This window comes from Accipiter gentilis, chromosome 15 (assembly GCF_929443795.1).
Source record: "Accipiter gentilis chromosome 15, bAccGen1.1, whole genome shotgun sequence".
Taxonomy (NCBI): domain Eukaryota; kingdom Metazoa; phylum Chordata; class Aves; order Accipitriformes; family Accipitridae; genus Astur; species Astur gentilis.
Genome location: NC_064894.1, coordinates 20,187,434 through 20,213,786, shown reverse-complemented (window position 1 = coordinate 20,213,786; position 26,353 = coordinate 20,187,434). Strand labels below are relative to the sequence as shown.

General features: G+C 37.9%; 1 protein-coding gene across 2 annotated transcripts in view; it reads left to right on the top strand.

Annotated features, from left to right (window-relative positions):
• PREP (prolyl endopeptidase) overlaps nt 1–26,070 on the top strand; it is a 98,544-nt gene extending 72,474 nt beyond the window's left edge. Inside the window, exons 11-15 of one of the 2 annotated variants that reach the window (XM_049818076.1) lie at nt 8,769–8,905; nt 14,791–14,885; nt 17,775–17,906; nt 22,665–22,821; nt 25,161–26,070. In XM_049818076.1, coding sequence (XP_049674033.1) covers nt 8,769–8,905; nt 14,791–14,885; nt 17,775–17,906; nt 22,665–22,821; nt 25,161–25,455 — 816 coding nt within the window. In that variant the 3' untranslated portion in view covers nt 25,456–26,070. The remainder of the gene's footprint in view (nt 1–8,768; nt 8,906–14,790; nt 14,886–17,774; nt 17,907–22,664; nt 22,822–25,160) is intronic. The other variant, XM_049818075.1, reaches the window with a different exon arrangement.
• Nucleotides 26,071–26,353: the final 283 nt, after the last annotated feature.

The window sequence follows — 26,353 nt, the reverse complement described above, 5'->3', positions numbered from 1 at the left end:
TAGTTTGCATCTTCATTTAGCAGATGATTTGATTTTATCAACACTGCCCAGAGGTACTGATAGAATATCATCTTTCCTTAGATTAATTATTTCTGCTCTGTCCTTGAGACATCTCCCAGGAAATTTATGGGACAAGGGAAGCCTCTTAGAAATACCATTATTATTCATAGTAACTAGTTTTTCAACTGTGTAGATGAATGATATAAAGAAACAGATGATTTCCTTAGTTCTGGCTTGCTATTCTCACAGACAGGGAAAAATTGATAGATAAATTATCTCTGACAGCTCCCTGAACTGCTTGCTTTTCAGCCAATTTGTCAATTATTTTTGAAAGTAATAGTGCACAGTGATCGCTGCTAACAGCTAAAAATAGAGAAAATGCAGAAAAGCTTTAAAGCATAATGGTAGAATGCCTAAAATCAGGGAATCTTTTACCAATAGGAACATCCCTGACTTTTTCCTTCTACTTACTAGGGGTTTTTGAACTGTTAGCACTGATTGAAGTTGCCTTGACATCACTAGACATTTGATCTGCTGATCTATTAGTAGTTGAATTCCTTATGGCTGATACAAGTTTGTTAAATTTTGCTGTCTTGATCACATTTTGCCCAAGAAAGAAGAGCGCTGCAAGCTGTCCGTAGTCTTATGGCTTTAAAAAACAAAGGCATTCCTCTTCTGTTGTTCATTTTTCTCCTCCTTGTTTCAACAGCATTACAGGCATGCATCAGCACACTTCTTGGTGTTCCTGTTATGAAGTACCTTAAAGTCTTGGTTATGACGTCTGTCTGGAAATCACACTGTAATGTGAATTTTTTGCTGGGTTGCTTTATACCAGTTTTGGTTTAATTTTTTCCCTAAGTATTGTTACAACAGTGTCACAAAAACTCATTCGCATAATTCTCTTCAATGTCTTGCTACTCACTGGGTAATTTTTCTTCATTGTACAATGAGTACTGCAAATCCGAAAACAATAGATGAGCCTGAAGTACTGTCTCCACAGCAAGGAGGTGGTCACCAAGACACAACTGTTGAAATCAATAGCATCTGGTTCTTAGAATTATTTTCTTCTATGCTAGCACCCCAAATATTTTCTAGGACCTTAGTTTATCCTTGACTATTCTCAACGTATTTTTTAGTTTCTCTTCTGCTGCCGTTTCCTTTCTTTAATCGTGTAGGGGCACAATGTGTAACTTTGAATCCAAGCTTAAATCTCAGAAATTAAATTGTTTGTAGCTATAATTTGAGTGAGAAAGCACACATGGAAAAGCTTCACAATACTTTTAAGTGACCTTTTTATTCCAGTAAGTTCTTCAGAATAAATAGTCACAGCATAAGTGATCTGGGACTGATTTTGAAACATGCATTGTCCAGTATACGTGATCTCTTGTTTCCTTTCAAACCAGAAAATAGTAATGAAGAGTATCAGCTGTTTTTTCAATATTGTACTAGGCACATGCAGAATTTTTGTAGGTGTTTAGTGATATAGAGCGCCTCTGGTTTTGGGTAGCCAACTTGACACCTATAAACGTGGTATGATTCTCCCAAGGAAGAGAGAGCAGAATGCTCTGAAATTGTCCAGCTATTGAAAGTCATAAATAAAGCTTCTTGGCAGTGTAAATGGAATATGTGGGTGGTCTTTGGTCTTTGACACACGCTGGGCGCTTGACATCACCACTGTCAAGACTGAATTTGTTCATTTGTTCTGTGCAAGACATTTTGGGTACAGGTTTACAGGTGAGATTTGAGCATCCTGAACTGTGTAGATGCCCCTGTATTGGGGAGAAAAAACAACAGTGGTTTGTCATCTTTTTGAAGCTTGTAAAAGCTCAACAACAGGGCTGTGTTGAGATTAACCAAGCAAATTTGGAACAAGATGGATTCAGAAACAGAAAAGCTGAATTAGCCAGTTACTGAGTGATTATATCTCCTTCTCAGCATGTTGAATTAGATGTGTGCACCTACCACAGTATAAAACCATAAGGAAGAATAGTTATTGTGGAGTAGCTTGCGTAAAGTAAGTTCTCCCCCTTGCTTACCCCATGGTAAGTTACCTATATGTTTTTATTCTTAGTGTTTCTCATTACAATTTGAACTGATTTTCATCATGGTAGAGATGAGTAGTATTTACTTTCTAATGCCTACACACTATTACAGTGAGTTGTCTCCTGTCAGAGCAGTTTTTTCAATGAAGTAAAGCTTGATTTAATGAAACGAATTGCACTAGCCAGCAGACGTTACTTATGTTTTTATTTATAATTGTGTGCTACTTTCATGGAGACAGCCCTTTGTTTATCTCATGCTATCCTACTTCATAGTAAATACATTTCTTGAATGCATAAGCACAGAGGTAATTCAAGAAAGAGACTGTAACTTACAAAGGCCCCGGGACATTTTTTTGTTTAACATGACTGCAATGTATATTTAACTCAAAAGGTAAATGTTATCTATCTGATACCTGTCTGTCTCTACACTGTACACTAAGTTTTCTTTAATGCAAATTAATGAAAGAAAAGGAATAACCCTAAGTAGCAGATGCTAATTAATCTGCTGCAGGAAGTTCTGAGATCATACTGCAAGGGGCAGAGGATAAACATTTAGGCAAGAGGCAAGAAGTCTTCCAGGTTGCAGAAGTGGAGTAGAGGGGATGTCTCATTGGATCCCATTTACCACTAAGGCTTTATGTAAAGGGAATGCTGCCTTTTAACTAGTCTAGAAAAGTGTGATTTAAAAGCAATTTCTGCCATGCTGGTCTTGCAGGTTTTCTGAACTTTCGGCTGTATTTTTCTCTTGCCTTCCCCTCCTTCCTCCCACCACCCTGTGAGATACCTCCCTGTAGTCATTTGCAGCTAGGCAGCTGAACTTAGTAAGGAGGAATTTCTTCTAAAAGATCATCTCCTGGCACTTTGCCTCTGTCAGCATGAGACTGCTTTTTGTCCCAGTGGGTGGGTGGTGAAACAATTTCTTCTAAGAGGTTTCTTGATGATTTTCATAGTGCTTTTGCAAATGTCTGTAGTGGGTGGTGTTCTTTCTGAGTTTCACCTGCATGAATTTTTACTGTACTGAGTTACTTTGGCCAATGTCCAGTTCTGTATTAAGCAAGCTTTGCAACCCACATAGAATTTCTTTGAAGCTAATTTAAGAGGCTTAAAGAAGATTGATGAGGATTCCCCTCTGAAGAAAGGAAACCTCGGATCCTGTGGATTTGCTGTGTAATGGTAATAGTTCCCTATTACCTCTCCTGACTTCTGGTTCATCCTGTATATAGGAATACAAAAACTGGTGGTTAGTAAGAGCTGCTCTTACAGGTGGCCATTGGCTGGCTGCCAGAGCTGCCCATGGGGCTACTGGTGGTCTTATACTTGGGTCCATGCCACTGCTGCAATAAATAAGGTGTTTTGCTTGTGATGTGCTATATAGTCTTTAGCCCCAGACTAGTATCAGGGTTTTTGTAAGGTCAGAGGCAATAAGGGATTGAATGGGCTTTGGGGAGGTGGCGTGGAAGGCAGCGCGTGATTCTGTTTGAATCAATGAGATTTCTGCCCTGGCATCTCAAGGAGAGGATTTCTCCCTGGCTGCCACTGCTGAGGTGTTCAGACTTGCTGGTGTGTACGCAGGGTCTTTGTGACTTGCTTCCTGAAGCACTGAGTAGCAGCTATTTGGACTTGTCAGCGGGAGGTGTTGCGATGTAGCATTGTTTGGCTTCAGGTGCCATTACCTCTGTACCTAAATACAGTCTGAACACCCTGATGCCACCTTCTGTGTAGGAAAACTTTCTTCAGGGACTACTCCCTTAAGTTAACTCTTCCCATCATCTTTCAAAGATAGTTGTGTGGGATTTTTAAAATGGTGAGCCTTTAACAAAGTATTTGTGATGTTTGGGAGAACGTGTGCGACGCTGCGTAATCTACTACAAATTCTATGTGCTTTTCCACCCCAAATCTCACAACACAAATGTTGGTTTAAGTGTGATGAGAAATCTTCATCTCACACTTAATGAAGGAAATACTTCATGTGAAATTGGATGCTTGAAACACAGTTCCAGGAAACAAAAACTGAAGCAGTCATTGCCTTTGATCGGCTGCTCAACACAGCCATGCCTGCTTCACTCGTGCCTGCGGGTGCTGGGGCTGGACGGGGTGTTGTGCTTCTCTAGCACTGCCTGTAACTTTGTGGTGGACCCGAGTGGAATCACAGCAGCCGTGTGTGAGGGCAGCTGCTCTCCTCTAGAGGTAGAAAACAATTGCTAAATTTCACAAGACCGCTATGTCCTGTATTTGTTTCAGATGAAAAGGAATTATCTCAGTAAAACTATATAGAAGACATGGGAACAAAACTCGTTTTAAAGGCATTGTCCGTGTTATTAAACCTAAATTATTGAACATGGATTTTTAATAAGAAGTATTCCAGCATGATTTATATGCCTTTGGCATTTCGCACAATGGATGTCAATCTAATGACAAGTGAAACTCTTACCTGGCTTTGATCAAGCACACAAAGACATGGAAAGAATTGATATCTCTGGTATGTAGTACCTAATCTTGAAAGAGAGGTTGAGAGAAACAGTTTTAGAATCACTACTGGCTTTCTAAGAATAATTAGCCTGCTGTGACTTAGGGGGTGTTTTCAAGTCCCAGAAGTCAGCGTTTCTTTTCCTATGTAAAATTCATGTATTATCTGCAGGAAATAATTGTTTCTGAAAAGCCACACTAATCACTTTTTAATTGGATTTTAATTCTCCTTGCCATTAATGAGTGAGTCAGAAAAATTATAAAAGGTTTCTAGACATTTAAATATTGTTCACAGCTTAAAAATATATGCATTAGACCTGTTTGGATAAAATTATTTTTTGTCTTGTACAGCAGTATTTAAAACCCTGTGTTGAATCTTACCTTTATAAGGTTAATTTTAAATCTGTACAAATTTGGGGTTGGGTTTTGCTTAGAAGGATTTTTGATTTTGTAAAAGGAAGGTGATCTCAGGTGTACATGCAGTTTTTCCCAGAACAACTGTAATCACCTAGATCTTTTAATCTCTGTATTACATAAACAGAGAAAACATTTCTGAAAGGGAGAAAAAGTGAAACTGAGTACTCACAAATTGCTGAGTTTTTTCATTTTTAAAAATGGAAGTTTCTATTCAATTTCAGTAGTTATAGGTATTTTTAATTATGGGCACAATGTGACTATTCAGGCAGATTAGTTTTATTTCTTTTTTTGTTGTGATGATTGTATCACTTCCTTTAATATTCAAAGATACTAAGTAAATCTACAAATCCTATCAGCCAGCCATTAACTGTATTTACTTGTAAAACTTGCTCTGTAAACTGTCTTGGAAGTAAACTTCAATTGTCTTTTTTAGGTGAAGATGGAATGTAAATTGCTTTCAAATGCTACGTTTAAAAAAAACCAAACCCAAACCACAAAACATCACTCTCTAAATATATATGTATGCACTAAAGCTGAATGACTAAGATTGTTGTTTGCGTACCTTATATAGCTTAATCTTCATGTAGTTTATAGTAATTGTGCAAACAGTGTTGCTTTCTCCTTGGGTCATAATAATAAGAATAGGGGCTATAAATTTATGCCTCAGGTTCAGGCATCAGAATTGAAAGTGATTCTTTCTGGCACTGAGACCCCTTTGCCATGTGACAGATAGGGACATTAGTGTGAGACGAAGTGAGCTACAACTATTTCAGCACTGCTATACTGCTCCAGTGGTATGCTCCTAGAATAGAACAGAGCGTTGCATGCAGCAGGAGTGCCCTGTCAACCATACAACATTGCTGTTGCATTCCTAGAGGCTGAAAATATTTATTTTTAGCATGTCCCTCCCTGAATGGTGGGTTTCAGCATTCATAATAATATGTCTGAAGCATTGTTCTCCATCCTTTTCCCTCCAAAATCCCTTTGCTAATTTGTCCTCTTCTTATATGTGCTAATGGCTGTAGTGACATGAGTCTTTATTTGAAAATATATGAGCAATGAGTAATGTAACGCGACCAGTACAAGAGGATCACTCCTATCTGTGATAAAGCAGAAAACGGTAGTACCCTTTTATGAGCATTTACTGCTGTAAAAGCTGACAGCTTCTAAAATTAGGCATGAAATACCATCTTGGGAAATTCTTCTTTTTAGGGCTTGCCCTTTCCAGTTTACCTTAATCTTTGAGATAGAAGTGTGTCCCTTTATTGGTTACATGAATAAACCATTGGACTTGCTTCAGAGATAACACCTAATTTAAAGGTGAGATTGAATCAGTTGTTGAAAATAGTCTATTTGGAGAAGCTTAAATAGCTTCACATATCTCGGTGTTTCACTGAATTGATTTCCAGCCTGCTCCCGTTTGTTCATCTTAGAGGGAGAGGTAATCATTATTTTAGCAAAGATAGGAGTGAAAACTCTTAAATTGCAAATGTCACCTTGACATGCATATTTTTTTTCCGTTGAGTTCTCATTTAATGATATGTTATTTAATCTTAACTGATGATGATAAAAGCCCTATTGAAGTCAGGTTTTGGAGAGTTGTTTTAAAAAAAATATAAAGCCCCTTGTTCAGAAAGAAGCAGTAAAATTAGTGGCATCCTTTCATCATCAGGAAAGGACTGGCCAACAACAGTATGTTGCTGGAAATGTAGGAGGGCCAGGTGCTCACTTCATGTGGATTGCCAGCAACAACTGGAGTTGATGGGTGGCATTTTAGAGAGGAGTCTCTCTAGAACTCCTCATCACCAGCCTTAGCAGTTCTCCTGCCCATCAGATATTTTTTTTGTTTCTAGTGTTCCGCTAAATACTTAAAATGAAAATCCCTTGTATTCTACTGCAGTGAGTTCTGATGAGTGCTTTTCAGTAAAGATATAGTTACGGCAGCAGTTGGAAACAGTGATTTCCTCTGTGTAAAAAAGCCTTTAGGCTTTTCTTCTGAATTTTTGTATCTGCTGGGAACTGTGAAATACTGAATTTTATCTGGAATACATCTACAGGTTTTGGTGAAGCCTTCAGAGGTAGATGCAGTTTCATTTGAAATTTCTTACATTTCCTTAGCAATGACTAAACTAAAATGAAATGTGATTATTTTGTTTTCAACATGCCATGTGTATTTACATGTTTCACATTACAGGCAATGCTCAGAATAAATGTGTTGCACAGGTTCATATTACTGTTGAGGTTCATGTGTTATAAAAATAGATTCTGTTGATCGTGTGCTTTATAAAGTGTGATAGGTCTACTTCCTTCAAAAGCAGAGGTTGTAAACATGCAACAAATGATAAGAATGTCATTCTTCATTTACTACTTCTTTGTTCTAATTAGTCTAGAAGCTGCAAATAATGATGCTAAAACCAAAGCAATGAAAAGTAGTCAACCAGAACTTTACGACAAGCAGCAAACTGCATTCACACCCATGTGTTTTGCTTGACTGGCAAAATAAGACACGCTGGATACTAAATTAGAGCATGCAGGCAGATACATGCATCAAAACAAGATATGGGAACTGTGTTAAGCAATTGTAGTCTGTGTTTGTGTACATGGAATTTGGCTTTGAAGTTCACACAGTGCTGTGGCAGTAATAGAAAGACATATGAAAGCACGTGCTGTGTGGATACTTGGTGTTTTGGGACCTGATTTCCTGAAAGCCAGCAGGTAGTTCAGTCGTCTTGCTGGATGGGTTTGGGGGTTCGGCAATATTTAGGGCTCCTGGTTCTAGCTGCTAGGTAATGCCTGAAAATGCTCCGAGTGCTGCTAAAGTTTCTGTCATGGCTTATGTTACCACCCTGATGAGGTGAAGTGGTTGTTGAGACAGCCTGGAAAGACTGGCCAATGCTTAGTCCACTTTTGCTGGATACAAACTTGCTTTGGTGAATTCATGCTGCATGTACAAGTGTGGAGTGGTTAGCTTTTTGCTGTTTTGCACAAGGCTTAGTAAGAAACAGTGTCTTAGCTATGCAAAGTTTACTCTTTTGACTCGAATGCAGTGCGTGGAGTTGACTCCACTGAGAAATGTTGTTAATGCCAATGTATTAATAGTAAAACCAAAATACTGTGACTTATAGTATCTTTGGCTGTCTGGTTTTGATTAAATTTATGTTTTTACAACCAAAGACTGCTGCATCAACTGATATAAAGGAATTCTCTGTGATTTCAGAGGTACAAGACCGGATCTTCAGAGAGTTTTACATATTTAGTTGTTAGTAACATAGCTCTCTGTTATTCAAAACAATGTAATGTTTAGTGGGGTCTCGCTAAGTCACCGCTCTACCATGAGTTTGTTTCTCCTCTGTCCACTGTTCTTTAGTGTCTGAAATTTTGAATTTTTTAAAAGGAAATATTTCTAGAAATTATAATTTTAGATTGGAAATGTGGTTTTAGTTCTGTTCATTCTCCTTGCTAGCTCAGTCTTTGCTGCTTTCATATATGATCGACTGTGCAGTTCTTGTGTTTTTACAATGCCAGTCTTCCCTTGCAGAGAATTGTATTGGTTTTGTAGCATTTTCTTAAACCCCCTTTTATGTAGAATTCATGGATAAGATATGTAAAAATGGTACTGTCATACCCTTTGTATTGTCTCATTTTGATACATTTTCCAGAGCTAGTAAGCAACCAAGCGGGTGATGACCGTTACTGAACCTCACCTGGGCAGTTGGTGCAGATTGCTCAGAAAGTTTTACCCATTGGACACCACGGAAGTGATCACCTCAGATTCTTGTTAACAGCAGTTGTGGAGAGTTATGACAACAGCAGCATTTCAGATTTCTTTTTCTCTTGTCTTAGGTTTTCTACCCTAGCAAAGATGGTACTAAGATCCCAATGTTTATTATTCACAAGAAAGGGATCAAGTTGGATGGTTCTCATCCTGCGTTTTTGTATGGATATGGAGGCTTCAACATATCAATTACACCAAGCTACAGGTAAGCAGGGCAATTTATACCTTCTTCTGAAGTATCTGGTATTAAGAATTGTCACAGACTGAGGGCAAGGTGGACTGTGGATCTAACAGAGTAATACATTTCAGGTCTCTGAGAAGCAAGATGGGGCCCATAAGGACTGCACATCAGTGTCCAGGCATGCTCTGAATTCAAGGGGTTTGCCCAGGGTCACAGAAGAAATCTATGTCAGAGCAGAGAAGGGCTGTGCTCTTCTGAGCTTTACAGCAGGCACCCTGCCCTTTGGATTACACCTGAACCTCTTCCTGGTCTGTCACTGAGCTCAAGAGAAAAGCATATGGACATATATTAAGCAATCATTTGAGCCCTTTGCTGAACTGACAACATAGGAAATTTTCTTTTTTCCAAGTTGAACAATTACCTATGTCAAAATATTATAGAAAATCAAATATTTGTTTATATGAATGTAAATAATTAAAATTTGGCTGTATTTCCGTATTATACTTTTGAGGAGTTTACATCAGAAGCAAAATTCTACTGCGTTCCCATAAGATGAGGAAAGACAAAGATGATTCTGTCCTGAGATGCACAGGATATGGGCTCTGCATATGCAAAGCAATGCATTGTAAACCAAAAATGCTGTGTGCAAAACAGGATTTGTAGCCCTCAAAAGCCATAAGCTTTATTGAATAGGTGATCTCCTTAAAGAAAAGGCTTATTTCTTCATCAAGGGAATTTGAATAGACTCGCCAAGAGACAGTGATTTTCTGTAATACATAAGAAATGCTCCTAAGCAAGGCAGGGGAAAACAGAAATGCAAAGGACTGAATGGAGAGCAGTTTTTCAGCTGGTAGAAGAGCAGCTCACCAATACAAAAATAATCTATTGTGAAACCATCCTCTTAAGTTTGGGTGCTACCAGTCTTGCTTTAGAGTCAGCACATTTCAAGAAATCCTTTGTAGTGCTTGCTTTTCCAGGCCACTGTGATTGTATTTCTAGATAGCATTTACAGTTTCTCATCCTTTCTAGCAAATACCTTGTATAACAATGGACCTCCCATCTTTGTGTTCTATGATTATTTGAAAGCTTTTTATCTGCCTTGTAAAGTTACATTTTTAATTTCCTGTGTTTTTTGAGACACACAATTACATAACCAGAATAGTTTTTAAATTCCTTTTTAGATTAGACTCAAGCACTGATTTGTTACAGTTTATTGTAGATGCTGAAAACTGTGATAAAACTTACCATGTTTTCTTTTTTAAAGTAAATATTACATATCTATTGATTTAAGATAAGATTTCATGTACTGCAGAGCTGACATGAGGTGGTTGTTGGCAAAAGGAAAAGGTATCTCACAGTGCCACCTTCCACCTCCCATCCATTGGCCCTGGTGCTTTCTGGAAGCTTTGCTATGCTGATTTACCATGCAAGAATGGCAGAAAACTATTCCAACAAAACAGAGTGGGTGGGTTTTTGCCATTTTGGCAAGTTAAAAATTGACTCTTATAGGAGTCCAGGGTGCAGCTGACAGTCAGAAGAGAGAAAGATAGGAGGTGAGAGTAGTGACAGGTCTTCTGAACCCTATGAAACCTTTGTTATACAGTTCATAAAATAAGAATATGAATCTGTAACAGTTCCTTAACAGTAAATGCACAGAGAACTATCAGTCACCTCCAGAACAAAATAGGTCATCCCACTGACAAAGTAAATAAAACACAATTGGCCACACCTCTCTCCTCATTCTCTCCCTGTAATATCAACATATCCCTTCTCAGCCTTTCTCTTTCTAAAAAAAAAAAAAAAAAAAAAAAAAAAAAAAGAAAAGCCAAAACCTTCAAATTCATCTTTATGTTTAATAACCTTAGAATTGAGTACTTGGTGAGGAAGTGTGTTCCAGGAGCAGGCAGGCAAGATCAGGGAAGGAAATTGTAATAGAGGATTTATGTTGGAAAGACAGGATACCCAGTTCCCTCTTTACCTGGCATATCTGAGTTAGTTTGATTATATCCCCGTTACTATATACAGCAATATTCCCCAAGGAGTTCCCAGGTCCAAGTGCTGTTCCAGCCGCAGCCCAACACCACAATTCGGTCATTTTTTTTCTTGTAGATGCACGAGTGCTAGAAAGCAGCCACAGGATGGTCAAGGCTGAGGCTTGCCACATCGTTCATCTGATCCTGAGCCAAGACATAGCTATGGAAACGCAACCGAGTAGTAGCCTGCTTACTTTCAAAACAAACAAGTTCCTGGATAAATATTCCTCACTTTTTCTTTGAACTTAAGGCTTTTAGAACTTTTCACAAAACACTCCATCTTCTCTTTTCCAGTGGTTCATGTCTGTCCTGTATTTCTTCAAGCCAGTACAATGTTTTCTCACTGGTATTTTGCAACCATTAATGGGAACCAGCTCTCTGGCTTGGGGAGCTTATTTCTGCTTAATTCACAAACCGATGTTGCTTTTCATCTTTTCTTCAACACAAAAAATTAAAATAAAATCTTTTTCACTGAAAGCAGTAGAAACAAACCAACAGGTTAGAGGATCCAGAAATAACTATGAGAATGATAGGTCAAAGTCATTAAGTCAGTTACAGTAGTGGCTTATTTTTGAATACAAGCATGCATCTTTTATATGCTCCTTTGGACTGAAGAGCTGCATTTGGTAGCATTTCGAGTATGGTGCCTGCTAGAGCACTGCCATTAATTATACAGCCTGCATAGTGAGTGCAAGCGAAAGTTGATGGAACCGACACCAGTGGCTTGGCAGAGCTGCTGGGGAAATGCCATCACAAACCCACCTCTAATGCCTCAGATTTGGCTAATTACCCTGCAGGAACCAGCGTGTTTCCCTTCACTGTTCTGTATGTGCCTGTGTGGGTACAGGAGAAACAATTTCTAATGCATCCTGGAATATAGCTGATTGTGAACTAGACTGTGAAATGGCATTTCACTGGTACAGGGCCAGCTTGTACCAAGACTTTAAGCAAAGAGGTGGTGCAGGGAGAGACTAAGCCAGAGAAAGGTCAGGCAACACAGCAACCTGGGGTGCAAAGCGCAAGATTACTCTTTTCAGTTACTTTTTTACCACTCCCTTCTGCTCCACAAAAGCCAAGAAAGCAGCCAAGTCCAGTGACTCGAGTTTTTTTTCCCTGTCACCAGTGCACTAGCCTGCATTTCCCTGTCAGCTGTAATACCTGATGGCAGATCCGTAATTCTGGGAAAGCATTCTTGCTCCTTGAATCACAGCTCCTCACATTGTTCTATACTGTAAAAAACAATACCTGTTTTCTTATTTTTGTCTTGCTCCTTAAGAGAGAGGGGTCTGGAAGGAGTTCTCCAGGAAATGAACTATCTTCTGCTCCTTCCACTGGCTTCTTCCTGACACTGTTGCCCTTTCCTTTACTCTTTTTCTTTAGCCTGCTCCCAGGAGAGAAGGAAAAACAGGGGTAATGAGCAAAAGGCTAGCAAGACTGTTGGGAAGAGCAGGGAGCCAGACTTTCCTCTGCAGAACGAGACATTTCGTAGGCATCCAGGGCAACTGGCCAGTTTGCTGTGACTTAGACACCAAGATGACTTGGTGAAATCAAATGTGGAAGCAAGGACCCACCTGGAAGAACACAGGAGTCAGTAGCAGGGTTGTGTATGAAACTTAAATCTTGTGCTGTCTGATCACTTGGAATTTTCACTTTTTAAAAAAGTTAATGGGTCCTGATTATATACTTATAAAACCTGGTTCCCTGAACTTAAAAGTCACTTTGAAAAAGCTTGTTACAAGTCTAGGCACATCTACCTCAAAGTATTGGTCAAGTTAGGGCTCTGACTCACTTTACTACTGACCGTACCGGACTGGGTGTTAATTAATAGTCATTGGTAGTGACATTACTAGATGTATATGCTGGGATATATGGGGTAATGTTTTCTGAAGTGCCTAAATCCCAGTAGTATTGCTGAGAGTGAGCACAGATACACTAAACCTTACTTATAATTTGGACAGTACAATGATTGTTACCAAACTCTGGACTTTATCCCATTGAGGTTCTCTGTGACAGAAAAATTCTTTGCTTGTGGAAATGTGGACTAGCTTCCTATAGTAAGAGTACTGCATATCCTATGAGATCCTAAGACACTTAGACCCATCCAAAAATTATCATTGAAGTACCATCTCTGTTAGAGGAGTCCACAGACAAGATAGGATGCACTCAATACTTTGTTTTTGTGTCATTCACATATTCTTTGCTGGTTAAATATGCTGATCCTTCAAACAGGCATAGTTTCTTTCAGCAGATGGAAGAGGGTGGACTTTGTTCTGGAATTTTTTATTTTTTAAATATTCTCAGGCTATATATTTGGGTAGCAAGCTCTTACCTCACCTGCAATTCCTATACTTGCTACGTTTCATCAAGTAAGTTTGGACTAAAAAGTTTCTATTGATTTTGTTTGCAACCAAGACAGGGAAAAGAAGTGCAGAATATTTTGGGAGGTTTTGTGGTTCTAACATGCCAAAAACTAAGCAGCCACAATCTCATGAGGCAACCTACTGTCAGGCTACTCCACGTTAGCTGTGTAGCAACCTGTCGAAATCAGGCATCCTGGATTTTGACAGAATAATGCTCTCTGACCTTTGCACAGTGTGCTTATAGAATATCAATCTTGCATCTGATCAGCATGTCACAGCAATCTAAGGAAAATGCAATTCACAGTGATGGACTTCAGAATTGATTTTACAGAAGCAGAGATAATTCATGCCTCCTGAGCCATCTGATGTCCAGAGATAACCAAGCTAGGTGGAAAGTTTTTCCTTTGATGGATTATGAAAATACAAAAATCTCTTATCAGTTATCCTTCTGCTTTTCTTTTTGTTTCCTTAATCCTTAGTATATATTCTCAAGAACAAGTGCCAGTACATAGATAATTGCTTTGGGAGGTACGAAAAATTTACCTGTTTTGATACTACATCCACATGAGACACACTGTAGGACTACCATCTTTCAAGGCATTTCTGATAAGCAATAGAGGGACTTAAAGGTAAAAAGGCCCAATCCTTGCTCTTGTGGTTGAATAGGATTCATTTCTGCAGGCAGTGGTTTCTTGCATGAGCAAAGATTCTAAGTAAATAAGAAATTTCAACTTGCTAAAGGAAAAAAAAGACTTGTTGGGATTAAATTTTAATATTTTACTTGTCTCTTTGGCATATGTGTGGTTTGCCATCTGCAGCTTCTGCTATGTTAAGCTACTGCCTCAACATATAAGAAATGCATTTCTCTTCTTAATTGTTAAATATGACTTAAATTACTTCAGTCCCTTTAAAAAAGATAGCAATAGCTTTGATACTTTTGCCGTTTAAAAAAATTTATGCTACATTTAGCATTTTAGTCCAGAGAAAAGTCCATTAAGCAGAAGTTGAAAATACCTGCTCAAAAACAAAGATCAAGTACTGATCTTTAAGTCTTACTTCTTTGCTTTCTTCATTTGGGCTAAGCCTTCCTTTCCTTTGAAAAAGTGGAGGACCCATGGAAGAGGAACAGTTCAGAAAGCTAGCAGGGTTCAGTGGTACTGCACAGCTCTAATGCCCATGCTGAAGGCTTTGAAGATAATAGAAAAAATGGTGACGTGTCCTGAGGGAGTCTTCTGTTAGGCAGAACCACTGGCCACTCTCCTCTGAAGTGCAGAACAAAAGGAGGAAGAATGAGCCAGCACTGGTTCCTTCCTCTTCTGAGGCTGCAGAGGGTTTCTTTTCCATGGATAACCATTGAAAAAAGCCTGGCTACCTGGGTTTGCCATCAAGGGGGACTTCATTCACAATTTCATCGTTGATTTTGGGAGAGATATTTCTCTCAAAGTATTTTTGTGAAAGTGGTAGGGATATAAAAATTGGAAATTAAAAATAATCCTCTATCTGTTTGCTTTTTCAGTGTGTCAAGACTTATTTTTGTGCAACACCTAGGGGGTGTTCTAGCAGTGGCGAACATCAGAGGCGGTGGTGAATATGGAGAGACGTGGCATAAAGGTAAATCAGTTCCAGTAGAGGAACAAAACTGCAGGCTTAATGAAAATTACAACATTTTCTCTTCATTCCCTCTTCCATACTCACATCTCCTTTTATCTTTTGCTTATTCTGTAGAAAAGTAAACTTTTTCCTTACTCATACGTTAGAGCTGTATGTTGTCTAGGGTTATCTGATGGCTTTTGTTAGATTGTTTTAAATTTTGCAACCTCCTTAAAAATAGCTTCGTACAAACACAATATTTTCCAAGAAAATGACTGCATTTTTTTAAGCAAGATCAAGTTCCCTAGACTTAAGGATTTGAAAATGCAGCTGTTGATCTTGAACTGATTTTCAAAAAAATGTCTGTCCATGTTGCAGGAGAGCTGGCTTGCTTTCACATACCTCTTTCATTATTTGCAGGTGCACAATACCCCGCAATTCTAGATGCCCAAGACAACAGCAGTGACTATTTAGATTCTATTGGTATCACACAAAAAAAACCCAAACCGTTTGCAGAACCTTACGGAAGGTGTGAACTTTTGAATTCCGAATTTAACTCTTCTAGATTGTTTTTGCACAATTAACGAATAGACCCTTCTTTACATTTCATGAATGTGATTGAAGTTCATATGAAAGCAATCAGCTCCAGAAGTGCAGTGATGTCTTCCCCTCCACGTTCTTTTAGGGGGTCCTACTTCTTGGAGGCAGGCGTTTGACCTTTTGGGGTTTTTTAAGCTGACTTTTATGCTGCAGGGAAACCAAGTCACTCACTACAAAACCCTGTCAATTTCTTTTCCCCTTTTCTTATTATGTATTTCTCTCCACGTTTTTCCCATCCAATCCTCATCTTAATCCTTTGATTGTCCAGTTACCTTATTGTTGACAATTCTGTGCATCCCTTCACCAGAGAAAAAAGCTGGAAAAAGTCCTACTCATCTCTGTAACTTACCCGTCATTATTTAATGGTGACGCCTTATTCATAACCCAAGAATCTGGTGGTTAAGTTGCTGGAGATGTTGTGAGCAAGGCAAATGCATCAAAACAGTGGTGTTTATGATGCAGCAATTTGCCATGGGAGTAATCCATAATAACTTTTTATCAAACAAAATGGTATTCCCAGATCATTACATCTTGGTTTTACTATTTCATCTGCGGTAACTTTTTGTCTGGGTCATTTCCTCACAATTGAGTTAAATATGTAATAGTTTCATAAATAGAAGCGATATATGCTTGCAGATACAGGATATTATTGCTAAAGATGAAGTATCCTTCATTAATTTTAGTTTGCCAATTGGTTTGTAATAAGTTTTAATAAAATTTATCTTAATATGGTAATGCTTCTTTGGTCCACCTATTTCCTGCTTAATTTTTACCCAGGTCTTTTATTGCAGATGCATAATAAGATACGTATCTGTTCTTTGTTAATTCCAGAAACAATTACAGAAGTCTGTTTACTTAGGTTTAATTGTATAGATAAGATTCTGACCTTACACCAGACCAGAGCTTTGAGCAAAGAGCAAGATTTATTTCTCCTTTATTGCCACACGTTTGTCCCAGTATGTCTCTTCAGTTGTCTTGTTAATATGAGAATGATGTGTATCTGTTAAAAAAACTAAAAATTAAAAAAGGTACTGGTCCCAGTTCTACAAGATCTGTGTGGCTAAATGTCAGAGTTATCTTACCAAACTTCTGCAACATAGAAATGAAGCATCCAGTGTAAACTGGATGGACAATGGAGATAGACACCCCTCTGGGTTATAGCTCCTCTCAACTTATTTAAGGGTAGAATTCATTGGCCTGGAGGTTCCTGGACCATAGTGGGAAGCTTAGGCAATTAGCTTAAAATAAACATCCAGCTTTTAAACAAAGTAGAAGGAACTGGAGTTCCACTTCTGCATCCACTGAGCCTCTCTTACCTGGCTGGATCACAGCCTTTGCTACATGAATATAAGAATTTTCTTCCTAGTTCCCATTTCTTACTAGCATTTAATTGCCTGAGAAAGAACATACCAGGTCTTAAGGTAGAATAATCTTCAAGGAGAAGCCAGTTTTAGTCTCTTGCCAAACAAGCATCTAAAGCAGGAAGATTATGAGATTTGGTCAACTGTGAGTTCTCTAGGCTGATATTCTTCTGCTCAAATAGTTGAAAGATTGTAGGGCAAAACCATCCTTTTTCTTCCCTATCCCGCCCTGCAAAATTTTTTGTTTTGAGAACTGGAAGTCTTACCAATGATGGCATCTGGACCTATATTTTCAGTCATGATTTGTTCCTCATACATCTGACCATATTTGGAATTTTGTTCAACAGGATGGCAGCATCTTAAGCATTTCCATATTGATAGTTAATTAATAAAATTTCAAACCAAGATGCAGCTCTGAAGTCCTTTTTTGACTGTAGATATATATCATCTGATTTGAAAACAACTAATAGAAAAAAATTACCAGCCACATATTCTAAGTCCAGGAAATTAGAAGTGCTTATTTTATATAGCTTGTTTTGTAAGCTGAAGCTTTATTGCCTTAAGAAACTGTCACTGAGTTTAATGCTGTTAAAGTCCCATTAGATCTAACCTCAAGTGGATTGTATGTGGTCATTTTATACATATTTTGCAATGCAAAGCTTTTAGCTTTAATTTTACTGGTTAGGAACATTACCTGGCACTCACTCTACAGTATAGGTATGTATTATTCAGAGTTTCTGAAAGCATTCGAATTATCGACAGAACCATCTTATACCCTCTCTGTGTTGAAAGAATCTTTCATTTTTGCTGTCTTTCTGAGCTGCATCAATTATTAAAATGTTCATGAAACTGGAATTATTCCCAGGTATTTTTGCACACATGTTTTTCTGAAGAGATAGTATCAAATGGATTTTATGGCATCAACTGATTTGTTTTATTTGTGTGCTAGGTGGTATCTTGGCCAACAAACAAAATTGCTTTGATGACTTTCAGTGTGCTGCCAAATACCTCATCAAGGAAGGCTACACATCTCCAAAGAAGTTGACTATTAATGGAGGCTCAAATGGGGGCCTCTTAGTTGGTAAGAACTGCTCATATTATTTCCTGGGTTTTGTGCTGGGTTTATCAAAGTAACCAAATAAAAATTTGAGATCCTTTTTTTCAGAAGTTGCCAGAATGTCAATGCATTATTATATACCAGGTGTTAAATATATACAATTGTTCTTCATTTGCTGTTTGCATAGGACACTGGGATTCTGCAGTCTCTGGCAAAGGCTGACTGTTAAAAGCCAAACTTAAAATTACTGTCTTGTGTGGTAGAGCTAACCCTGTGGTAGAATCACACTGTAAGTAAGAATGCTTTAAAAAAACATTCGTGGTTTGATTTTTCTTTCTTAAGGCTAACCATTACAAATAATCACTGAATAACCAGAAATCTGTTATGTAGCATTGGGAAACTGTGTGTGGTCTGTAGTGTAAGCCAGAATCCCATGTCCTGCAATCCTTCTATCAGAGTTTCTTGATCACTCTTTCTGTAGTCATGCATTCTTGTTCTTAGAGGACAAATGAAAACATGACAGTTCTGCGTTTAAAGTGTTTGTACAGGGACATGTAACGCTTTGACTCTACTTTCACTGTGTAGTTAAAGCATGACCACAAATAAAATCATTCATTTCTCTGGTGAGAAACGTAAAATACAAGTACAGATACTTGAAAAAGTTATGAGCTTTTGAGGGACTGTGAAAATGTAGTACTTTTTTAGAAAAGCATCTTGTTCACATATAATTCACTGCTGTGTTCTTAAATTCAAGGAAATTAATAGCCTCCTTTCAAACAGAAAAGCTTGTCACAAAAATGTCTCGTAGTCTAAGCAGTATTTAAAGAGCTACAAAATTTATTCCTGATTAAATCCCTGTATCTGACAGCAGTAGAAGAAAAATGAAGGTGATTTTGTTCAATTTTGAAAGGAGAAGGAAATGCAAATGAATAATATTGGGGTTGGTTTGGTGGTTTTTTTTAAACAGCACGAAAGGCATGTGACAGTATGACAGAGTTGAGCTACTCATTTGAGAAGGAAAAAAAAGGCATTTCCAGTTCATAAACCACTGATCTGTAGAAAATAAGCAGGTTTACTAGGCCAACTCTTTGCTTGCTCTTTTTTTTATACTCTTCCCTATTTATCTGCTGCTGAATACTGGCTCTATTGATTTTTTTATTTTTCAGTGAACTAGCATCCAGCATAAGAAGCAGGATTTGGACTTATACAGATCTTTGGCCTAAGCCATCTTGGCTATTCCTGCATTCTTATATTTAAAAAGTAATTGTTTTAAAGATAAATAACAAGTACACGTAAAGTTGCATTTTTGCTTTCTGCTTATATGCTTCTCGGTTACAGGTGGCAGGAGGTATTTGTGCATTGTAAATAAGAGCAGCAGTAGAAATGGATAAATATGGTAAAGAATTAAAGGGTTTGCACACCACTGGGAGTGCAAGCATTGCGCAGGTCAATTTTATGTGAGCATAAATCTGTATTTGGAAATGCAGTTAAACTTTCAACATGTTACATAGCTTCTGAAAATACTGTTTTATGGTTACATGGACTTCAGTTTCAGTCAGGATGAGATTCATACTACCCAGCTTTAGTCATAAAAACCCTGTGTTTCTGGGCTCCTTGTTTAGGTAAGGGGAAGTGAGTGACATCTGCAGAGTGTACATTATTCCTGTAGGAGGCAGGTGTTAGGAATCTAGACCCCCCTGCTCTGAAAAATCTGTTGTTAGAAACCTTCCCTTGCGCTTGCAGATGGATTACAATCCAGCTGGATTTCCATGCTCTTGATGAGCCAGATAGGGATTTTCCTTGACTGGATAGAATTAGGTGAATTTAGGAAATTCTTGTAAGTGCTCTTCCATCAAAGCAGAACTAAATTTTGCAGTAGTTGTTCCTGCAACACTAGAGAGCATAACTCATACTTTAGGTGCAAGGACCCACTGCCAGATTTCCTCAGTTCTCATTTATTGAAGAAAAAACTGACAAGGAAGAGTATTGTCACCCTTCCAAAACACTATTTCCTTTTAGTCTGACTAACAGGAGGAGTCTCTGAGGAGTGCCTCATTCAACTGAAAAACAAGACTTCCTTGTCCTGCAGTGTGAACCCAAAGCTAAGTAGAACAGCACAGCTGTGAGCTGAAAACCTCCTTCATGCAAATACAGTGTTGGACCTCTCATGTTTGCTTAGGCAAACAGTTCTGAGGTTTTGAAATCTTGCTTTTGTACTGAATTTTAAACTCAAAGTATGTGTAAAGGACTAGAATTCACAAATAAATTGTTGTTCCAGGTTACAGTTTATTAATGCATATAATTAAGTATTATGGCTAATTAAAGGGGTGCAGTGGGAATGGATGAGTCTCCGTAAGTGGCTTCTTACTGAAGTAACTATTTGGGGAACTAAGAGCAGCAATTTTTTATAAAATCCTGAGCAACAAACAGTGCTTCAAGAGACACTCTGCAATAAAGAGTATTAAAATTAATGTGAATGATAGTTGCTTTGGCTTTCTTTCCTACCAGAATATAATTTATGTTCATAAAAGGAAATTGCATGAAGGGGAGGGATCTGATCAAAAGCTTCAGTTAAAAGGATAAAGAGCCTGTATGTGGCAGCTATTTAAGGCACTGTATATACCTAATGAAAATGGCTCAGAAAGGACCCAGGAAAAGTTAGCATAGCCACATATCAGAGATAACCAGAAGTAAAATCGCATGCTTCAGAAAGTAGAAATCATGTTCAAATGAAGAAGATAGGGTAGAGCGTAAACTCTGACAGGAACTGACGGACCACAGGAGACTGATGAGCAAACTGCTTCCAATATAAAGATTAGCAGTGAAAGCTTTCTACGCACATCAGAAGCAGGAAGCTGGCCAGAGGATCTGTGGGACTTACAGGTTAGTGAGGTGTAAAAGCATCACTAAAGAAAGATAATGGCAAAACAGAACAACTAAATGGTCTATTTGTATTGATGTTCCCTCCTGAGGAGCTTGGGGAGTTCCCTTGCACCAGAGTCTCTCTCCATGGGGAATACTCTGAGGAGCTGACTCAAGCTGAAGCATCAGCAGAAGAGGTTTGGAATAAATCAATCAAATGAAAAGTAGTGTGTTGCCAGGACCAGATGGTGCACATGCAAGATCTTAAGTGAGCTCCAGTATGAAATTGCAGGCTACTAAGCCTGAATATCTGAGGAACAGAAGGGGGCAAGTGCAATGCCAATTTTTAAATGGTTCATGGTGATCCACAAGCTGCGGATGAGTAAATCTCACTTCTCTAATGGGCAAACCTATTGAAACCAATAAATAATAGCTGACATATAAGGAAGAGTTTTGCAGGCTGAAGTTACATCTTGCACAGCTATTTGAAGGAGTCAGGCAGCATATGGTGCTTGTGACAGTGATCTGGGTGAGGAGTTATTCTTGGATTTTCAAAAGCTTTTGACAAGGTCCATTGCATAAGGCTATGCAAGAAAGTTCTTGCTGAGCTGGCAGCAAGGTTGTGTCATAGCAATATCCTGGTTAGCAGGAGGCAAAGAATGGGAATAAATGATCCATTTTTGCAATGGACAAAAATGAGGAGATACAAGAATTTGGGAAAGAGTATACCTACGTCTGGATGCACAGTGATTAGTTCTGAATTAAGAAAGGGATTCTGGGATCCATTGTAGTACTTATGGGAAAATCTCAGTGCTCTTATTTCTTAAAATTTAAAAAAAAAGCAGGGGAATTTGTAAAATCATCAGACGACAGATTTAAATCAAGCAACAGAAATTGGAATTGGAGAACTTACTGCTACAGGGTATGATGAACACTAGATGAATAAACATTAAGAAAGGAAATAGATATATTTACGGAGAATATGTGTTTTGATGGCTGTTCAACAGAATGGCTGGAGATAACTCCAGCTTAGGGAAAACCTAAACAACTAGTTCAAAAGCTGATAAAGTACAGCAAATATCTCCCAGTTTTTGCTTAACGCCTTTTCCCAGAGCATTTGTCAATTGCCACTCTTATAAATTGAACATTGAGCTAGATGGGCCTACTGTGGTTGTTTTTAAAATATGAGGCAAGCATTATTCTTAAAGGAATTGTCCCTTCCAGTAGTAGGGTGATGGAAATCATAAAAAAAGAAAATACAACAGTAATTTGCTTTATTAAGATGAGGTATTCCTCTAATTTTGTAGTAGTCTGCTTTTATCAAAACTATTTTCATAGGGGTTTACATAGTAATTATGGAAGAAAACTTTCATCAATAAATGGAGGGCTTTTGCTCCTCAATGCCTTTTTCTTTGTTGATACTAATATTAAAAGTTTAGACAGTGAATGGTTTAGGAAATTCAATTCAGTATTCCAAAAGCTCATGTATTTTAAAAGTGCATTTCTCCTCTAAACCCAATTTGCTAGTTTGGAAGGCAGTTTTCAAAGAACAGCATGTTTCCCTGAAGAACAGGGAAATAGCTCTTAAGTTCTTTTGAACATACCATCTTCGGGTGTTATAATTTTTATCCATTTGTTTATTTGCTTTCAGTTTTGCTTAAAAGCCTATTTGACTTCGTATTCACTGGCAGTCTTCTCCCAGTGCAATTAGGTTTATATCAGATATTTTATACTAAAGTTTTTTGGTATTGTATGGTAATCTGTATTTCTTCTCACATTGTTTTAACTTAACAGTTTTACCTTGTTTATAAAACACAGCTTTTTGGAAGTTGGTCTTTCATGAACTGGGCAGTGGACCTTTCACTGCTGAGCTGAATTCTTTGAAGTATGAATACTAATAGAATTGTTTTCCTGTTGAAGCTGCCTGTGCAAACCAGCGCCCTGACCTATTTGGTTGTGCTATTGCCCAAGTGGGAGTGATGGACATGCTCAAGTTCCACAAGTACACTATTGGCCATGCGTGGACCACTGACTATGGTTGCTCTGACTGTAAAGAGCAGTTTGAATGGCTGTGCAAGTAAGTGCCTTTAAATACTTCTGTGGTTGTTAAAATGCATAGTCTGCTCGATGGTTCCAGGTTGTCATGATCAATAGCTATTCTAAGAATTATTTCATCCTTTCCCACACTGGATTTGGGGAGTTCAGCATTTTCTTACAAGTCAGTTTTGCATGAAAGACTTAGCTTCAAAGCCCTGTTGAGTCAACTGGTCATATTTTCTAAGACCTTGTTCTACTAGCAGCTTTAACAACTCCTAAGGTTTTCTTTCTGAATAATGACTCCTTTAGACTGTCACAACAGAATATTCTCAAGTGAACCACTACATAAATTGTATTTTCTATGATGGGGGAGAGACAATCAGCATTGTGAATTATATTATACAATGTGGATGGGATTTATCTGTAGGAATTGAATGGCAGTAGACCATAACAGGATATTAATTCATTTCTTAACTCCTTGCTGAAATGTCTGGAAAGATTATTTAAAAACAAAAAAAAAGAGAGGGAGAGACAGCAGTGCGAGAACAGAAATGATCTGCACATTGGATATGGCTAATAATGAGTGTGTTAGAATAAGTGCCATCATTTAAAAACATTTTTCTGGAACCTCATCTTCTGTTATTGCATTTGTATTCCTTTAATAATGAAGATTGACATTCTAGGAGAATGCTTCAGACACACTAAACAATTTGGCTGGTCTGAAATTTAATAACAAGTACACTGAGATCTAACTTGATCTAAAGCTTTATTAAAAAAAAAAAACAAACCACAAAAAACCCAATGTCAAGTCCGAATACTAGATGATCAGTTGGGCCCATTGTAATTAGATTGTTTCAAAACCTCCAGTTGTCCAATTTATGCTTTCAGTGGCAAACACATTTTTGTAAACATAGTGCACAAAACAATTAACAAATTTCATAATTCATCTTTTATCAATAGATAACTTAGATAAAAGATTAACTGTTATAAAAATGATCCAAATAATCTCCATGATTTTGGACACTGAAACTTGCCTGCACATCTGTGAATTGAGGTATTCTGAAGAGGTAAATTAGAAGCAAAGTTTTAAATTAATTCTGTGATTAGGAGAAATGCATCTGTGGGAAGGAGTCACTCCATACTTACTTACACACATGCTTACTCACAAAATCTCAATGCATAATTTTAGAAACATCTTATATGGCAATACCTGAAGTATTTCTGTGCCTCCTTTTCAACAGCTGGCAATTGCTTATCCAGTGTAGTAAGATATATACGTAATGTTGCTTACATGTTGCCTTTAGAGATACCCAAAAAATGCGTAAGGCAAATGGTAGTGTGTAGTGACTATCATTTAACTTATTTTCAAAACGAGTCATAGTCTGCAAATTCACTTACATTGTTCCTTAGATGAAAATGAGAAAGCCAGGAATCTGTTAGGCTAGACTTTCAAATATTGTCATGTGTTCTTAAAAATAATTTTGGACTTGCTTAATGGGTACCTCTCCAAGTGGGGAAATTCATTCAAAAATAAAGCAAAATTTCCTTCTGTATTTTCTGTCATGAAATAGGGGGGGGGAATAGTATCCTACTCTTGATTTAAGGAATGTAACGTTCTTCCTAGGTGTAGCTTTTCTAAATGAAGTATGAAATGGTTAGATGGAATTCTGCGTGACTTACTATTATGGTTAATTTCTAATGCTAGAGAGTATTTTGTGTTGAGATATGTAGAAACACCTTTTATGTTACAGCAGCTAAAAGATGTAAATTCTCCTGCAAAGAAAGCAAATTTTGAAAGTTAGATTATTCATTGCTCAAAAAATAGGAATCAAGGAATCTATTGAAAGCAGGAAAACTTACAGTTTCCTGCATGTTATTCCCTCAGAGTTACATTTGTGTTCAAAGGTGGCCTAAATATTGGAGGGAGCAAATTTAATAACTGTACAGCACTTTAGGCTTACCATCAGAGACTGTTTCCAAACTAGCATGGAGAAGCCATCCACGTGCAGACCTGGACTATATACATACACTGGGAAAAAGTCTCAATTTCACTGTTTCCCAGCAGGTTGGATCCTGCTGTGGATTTGACAGCTTTTGCTGCAGTTTCCCTGTTACCTGTTCCTGGTATTTTTTGCATTTCTGTGAGATGTATGCATATGCTTCTCTGAAATTAAAGAAATGTACTTGCTTCACATTTGAGAGCCAGAGATCTGTTGCCACTACCACGTATCAGTTGCCAGTAGTGCAATTCTGATTTATGTAACTGAGAACTGAGTATTCTGAGTGCTATCAAATGCCACTGTGACGATTTCTCTATGAGAGAACCTTCTTGTTGAGTCTTGAGGAAAAAATACGTAAACACTTGCGTGCTCTTCTCAGGTACTCTCCGCTTCACAATATCAAACTACCAGAAGAAGATGGCATCCAGTACCCCTCTACGCTGCTTCTCACAGCAGACCATGATGATCGTGTGGTCCCTCTACATTCACTGAAGTTTATCGCTACTCTGCAGTATGTTGTGGGCCGAAGCCGTAAACAAACCAATCCGCTTCTCATCCATGTTGACACCAAGGCTGGGCACGGAGCAGGAAAGCCAACTGCTAAAGTTATAGAAGAAGTGTCAGATATGTTTGCTTTTATAGCACGATGCCTAAATCTTGATTGGATTGAATAGGCAAAATGCTTATTTCTGTCTCCTTTAGAAAACAAGGGCTTTAACACCATTTAAGACCAATCAGACTACTACTTGGTGTAGTACTTACATTTAAGAACTGCAGTTTAATATTTTATTGATCCAGCCTGCTATGGAGTTTTGATCTTCTGTGCTTCCCTCTTTTTGGCATTTCTTTGAATTTCATTTCTACTGCGTTCCAAAGTACATTTTGAAAAGCATGTTCAAATAAATAGCTGAGCTCCTGTTGGTGCTGTTGTGAACATTTAGATTCCAGAGTTAGTGCTAGTTAAGCTTATTTCCTGTAAACAATTTGAATGTATTTTGCACCTATAAACATATCCAGATCATCTGTAATTAAATGTAAGTACTGTGCACATACAAGAACTCTGAGCATACTTTATTTACACAGTAACTTATTTAAGAATGTAAATTGAAGGTGTTCAGTGATAACCGTGAAATACTGAAGAGACAGTAATCTGGGTAATTAAGTCAAATATTATTAAAAAGCTTATATTACATGCTGTTCGTAAGTGTTACCGTCTATAATAATAATGTTGCTAAATTGTTCTTTCTTTCCAAAGAGACTTCAAAATGTCACCAGTTTTCTCTTCTGTCATTTATTTCCACACAGAAGAGAAAATTGGAGGCCGAAAAACTTGAAAAATTCTTAGATTCTCACTGTAATCTCAGTCAGGCTACACAGATACTCTTCAACAGCCCGTCTGCTGTTAGCTCTGTAACTATTTATGAAGAGTAGACCAGATACTGGTTTTAAAGAAAAGAAAAAAACCCACCCCAACCCAAACCCACAGCTTTGTCCGGATTGTTCCAAGTTCAGTTTTTCCTGATGCCTTTGACAGAACATTCTCTAACAAGCCAAAATCTAAACATATATATT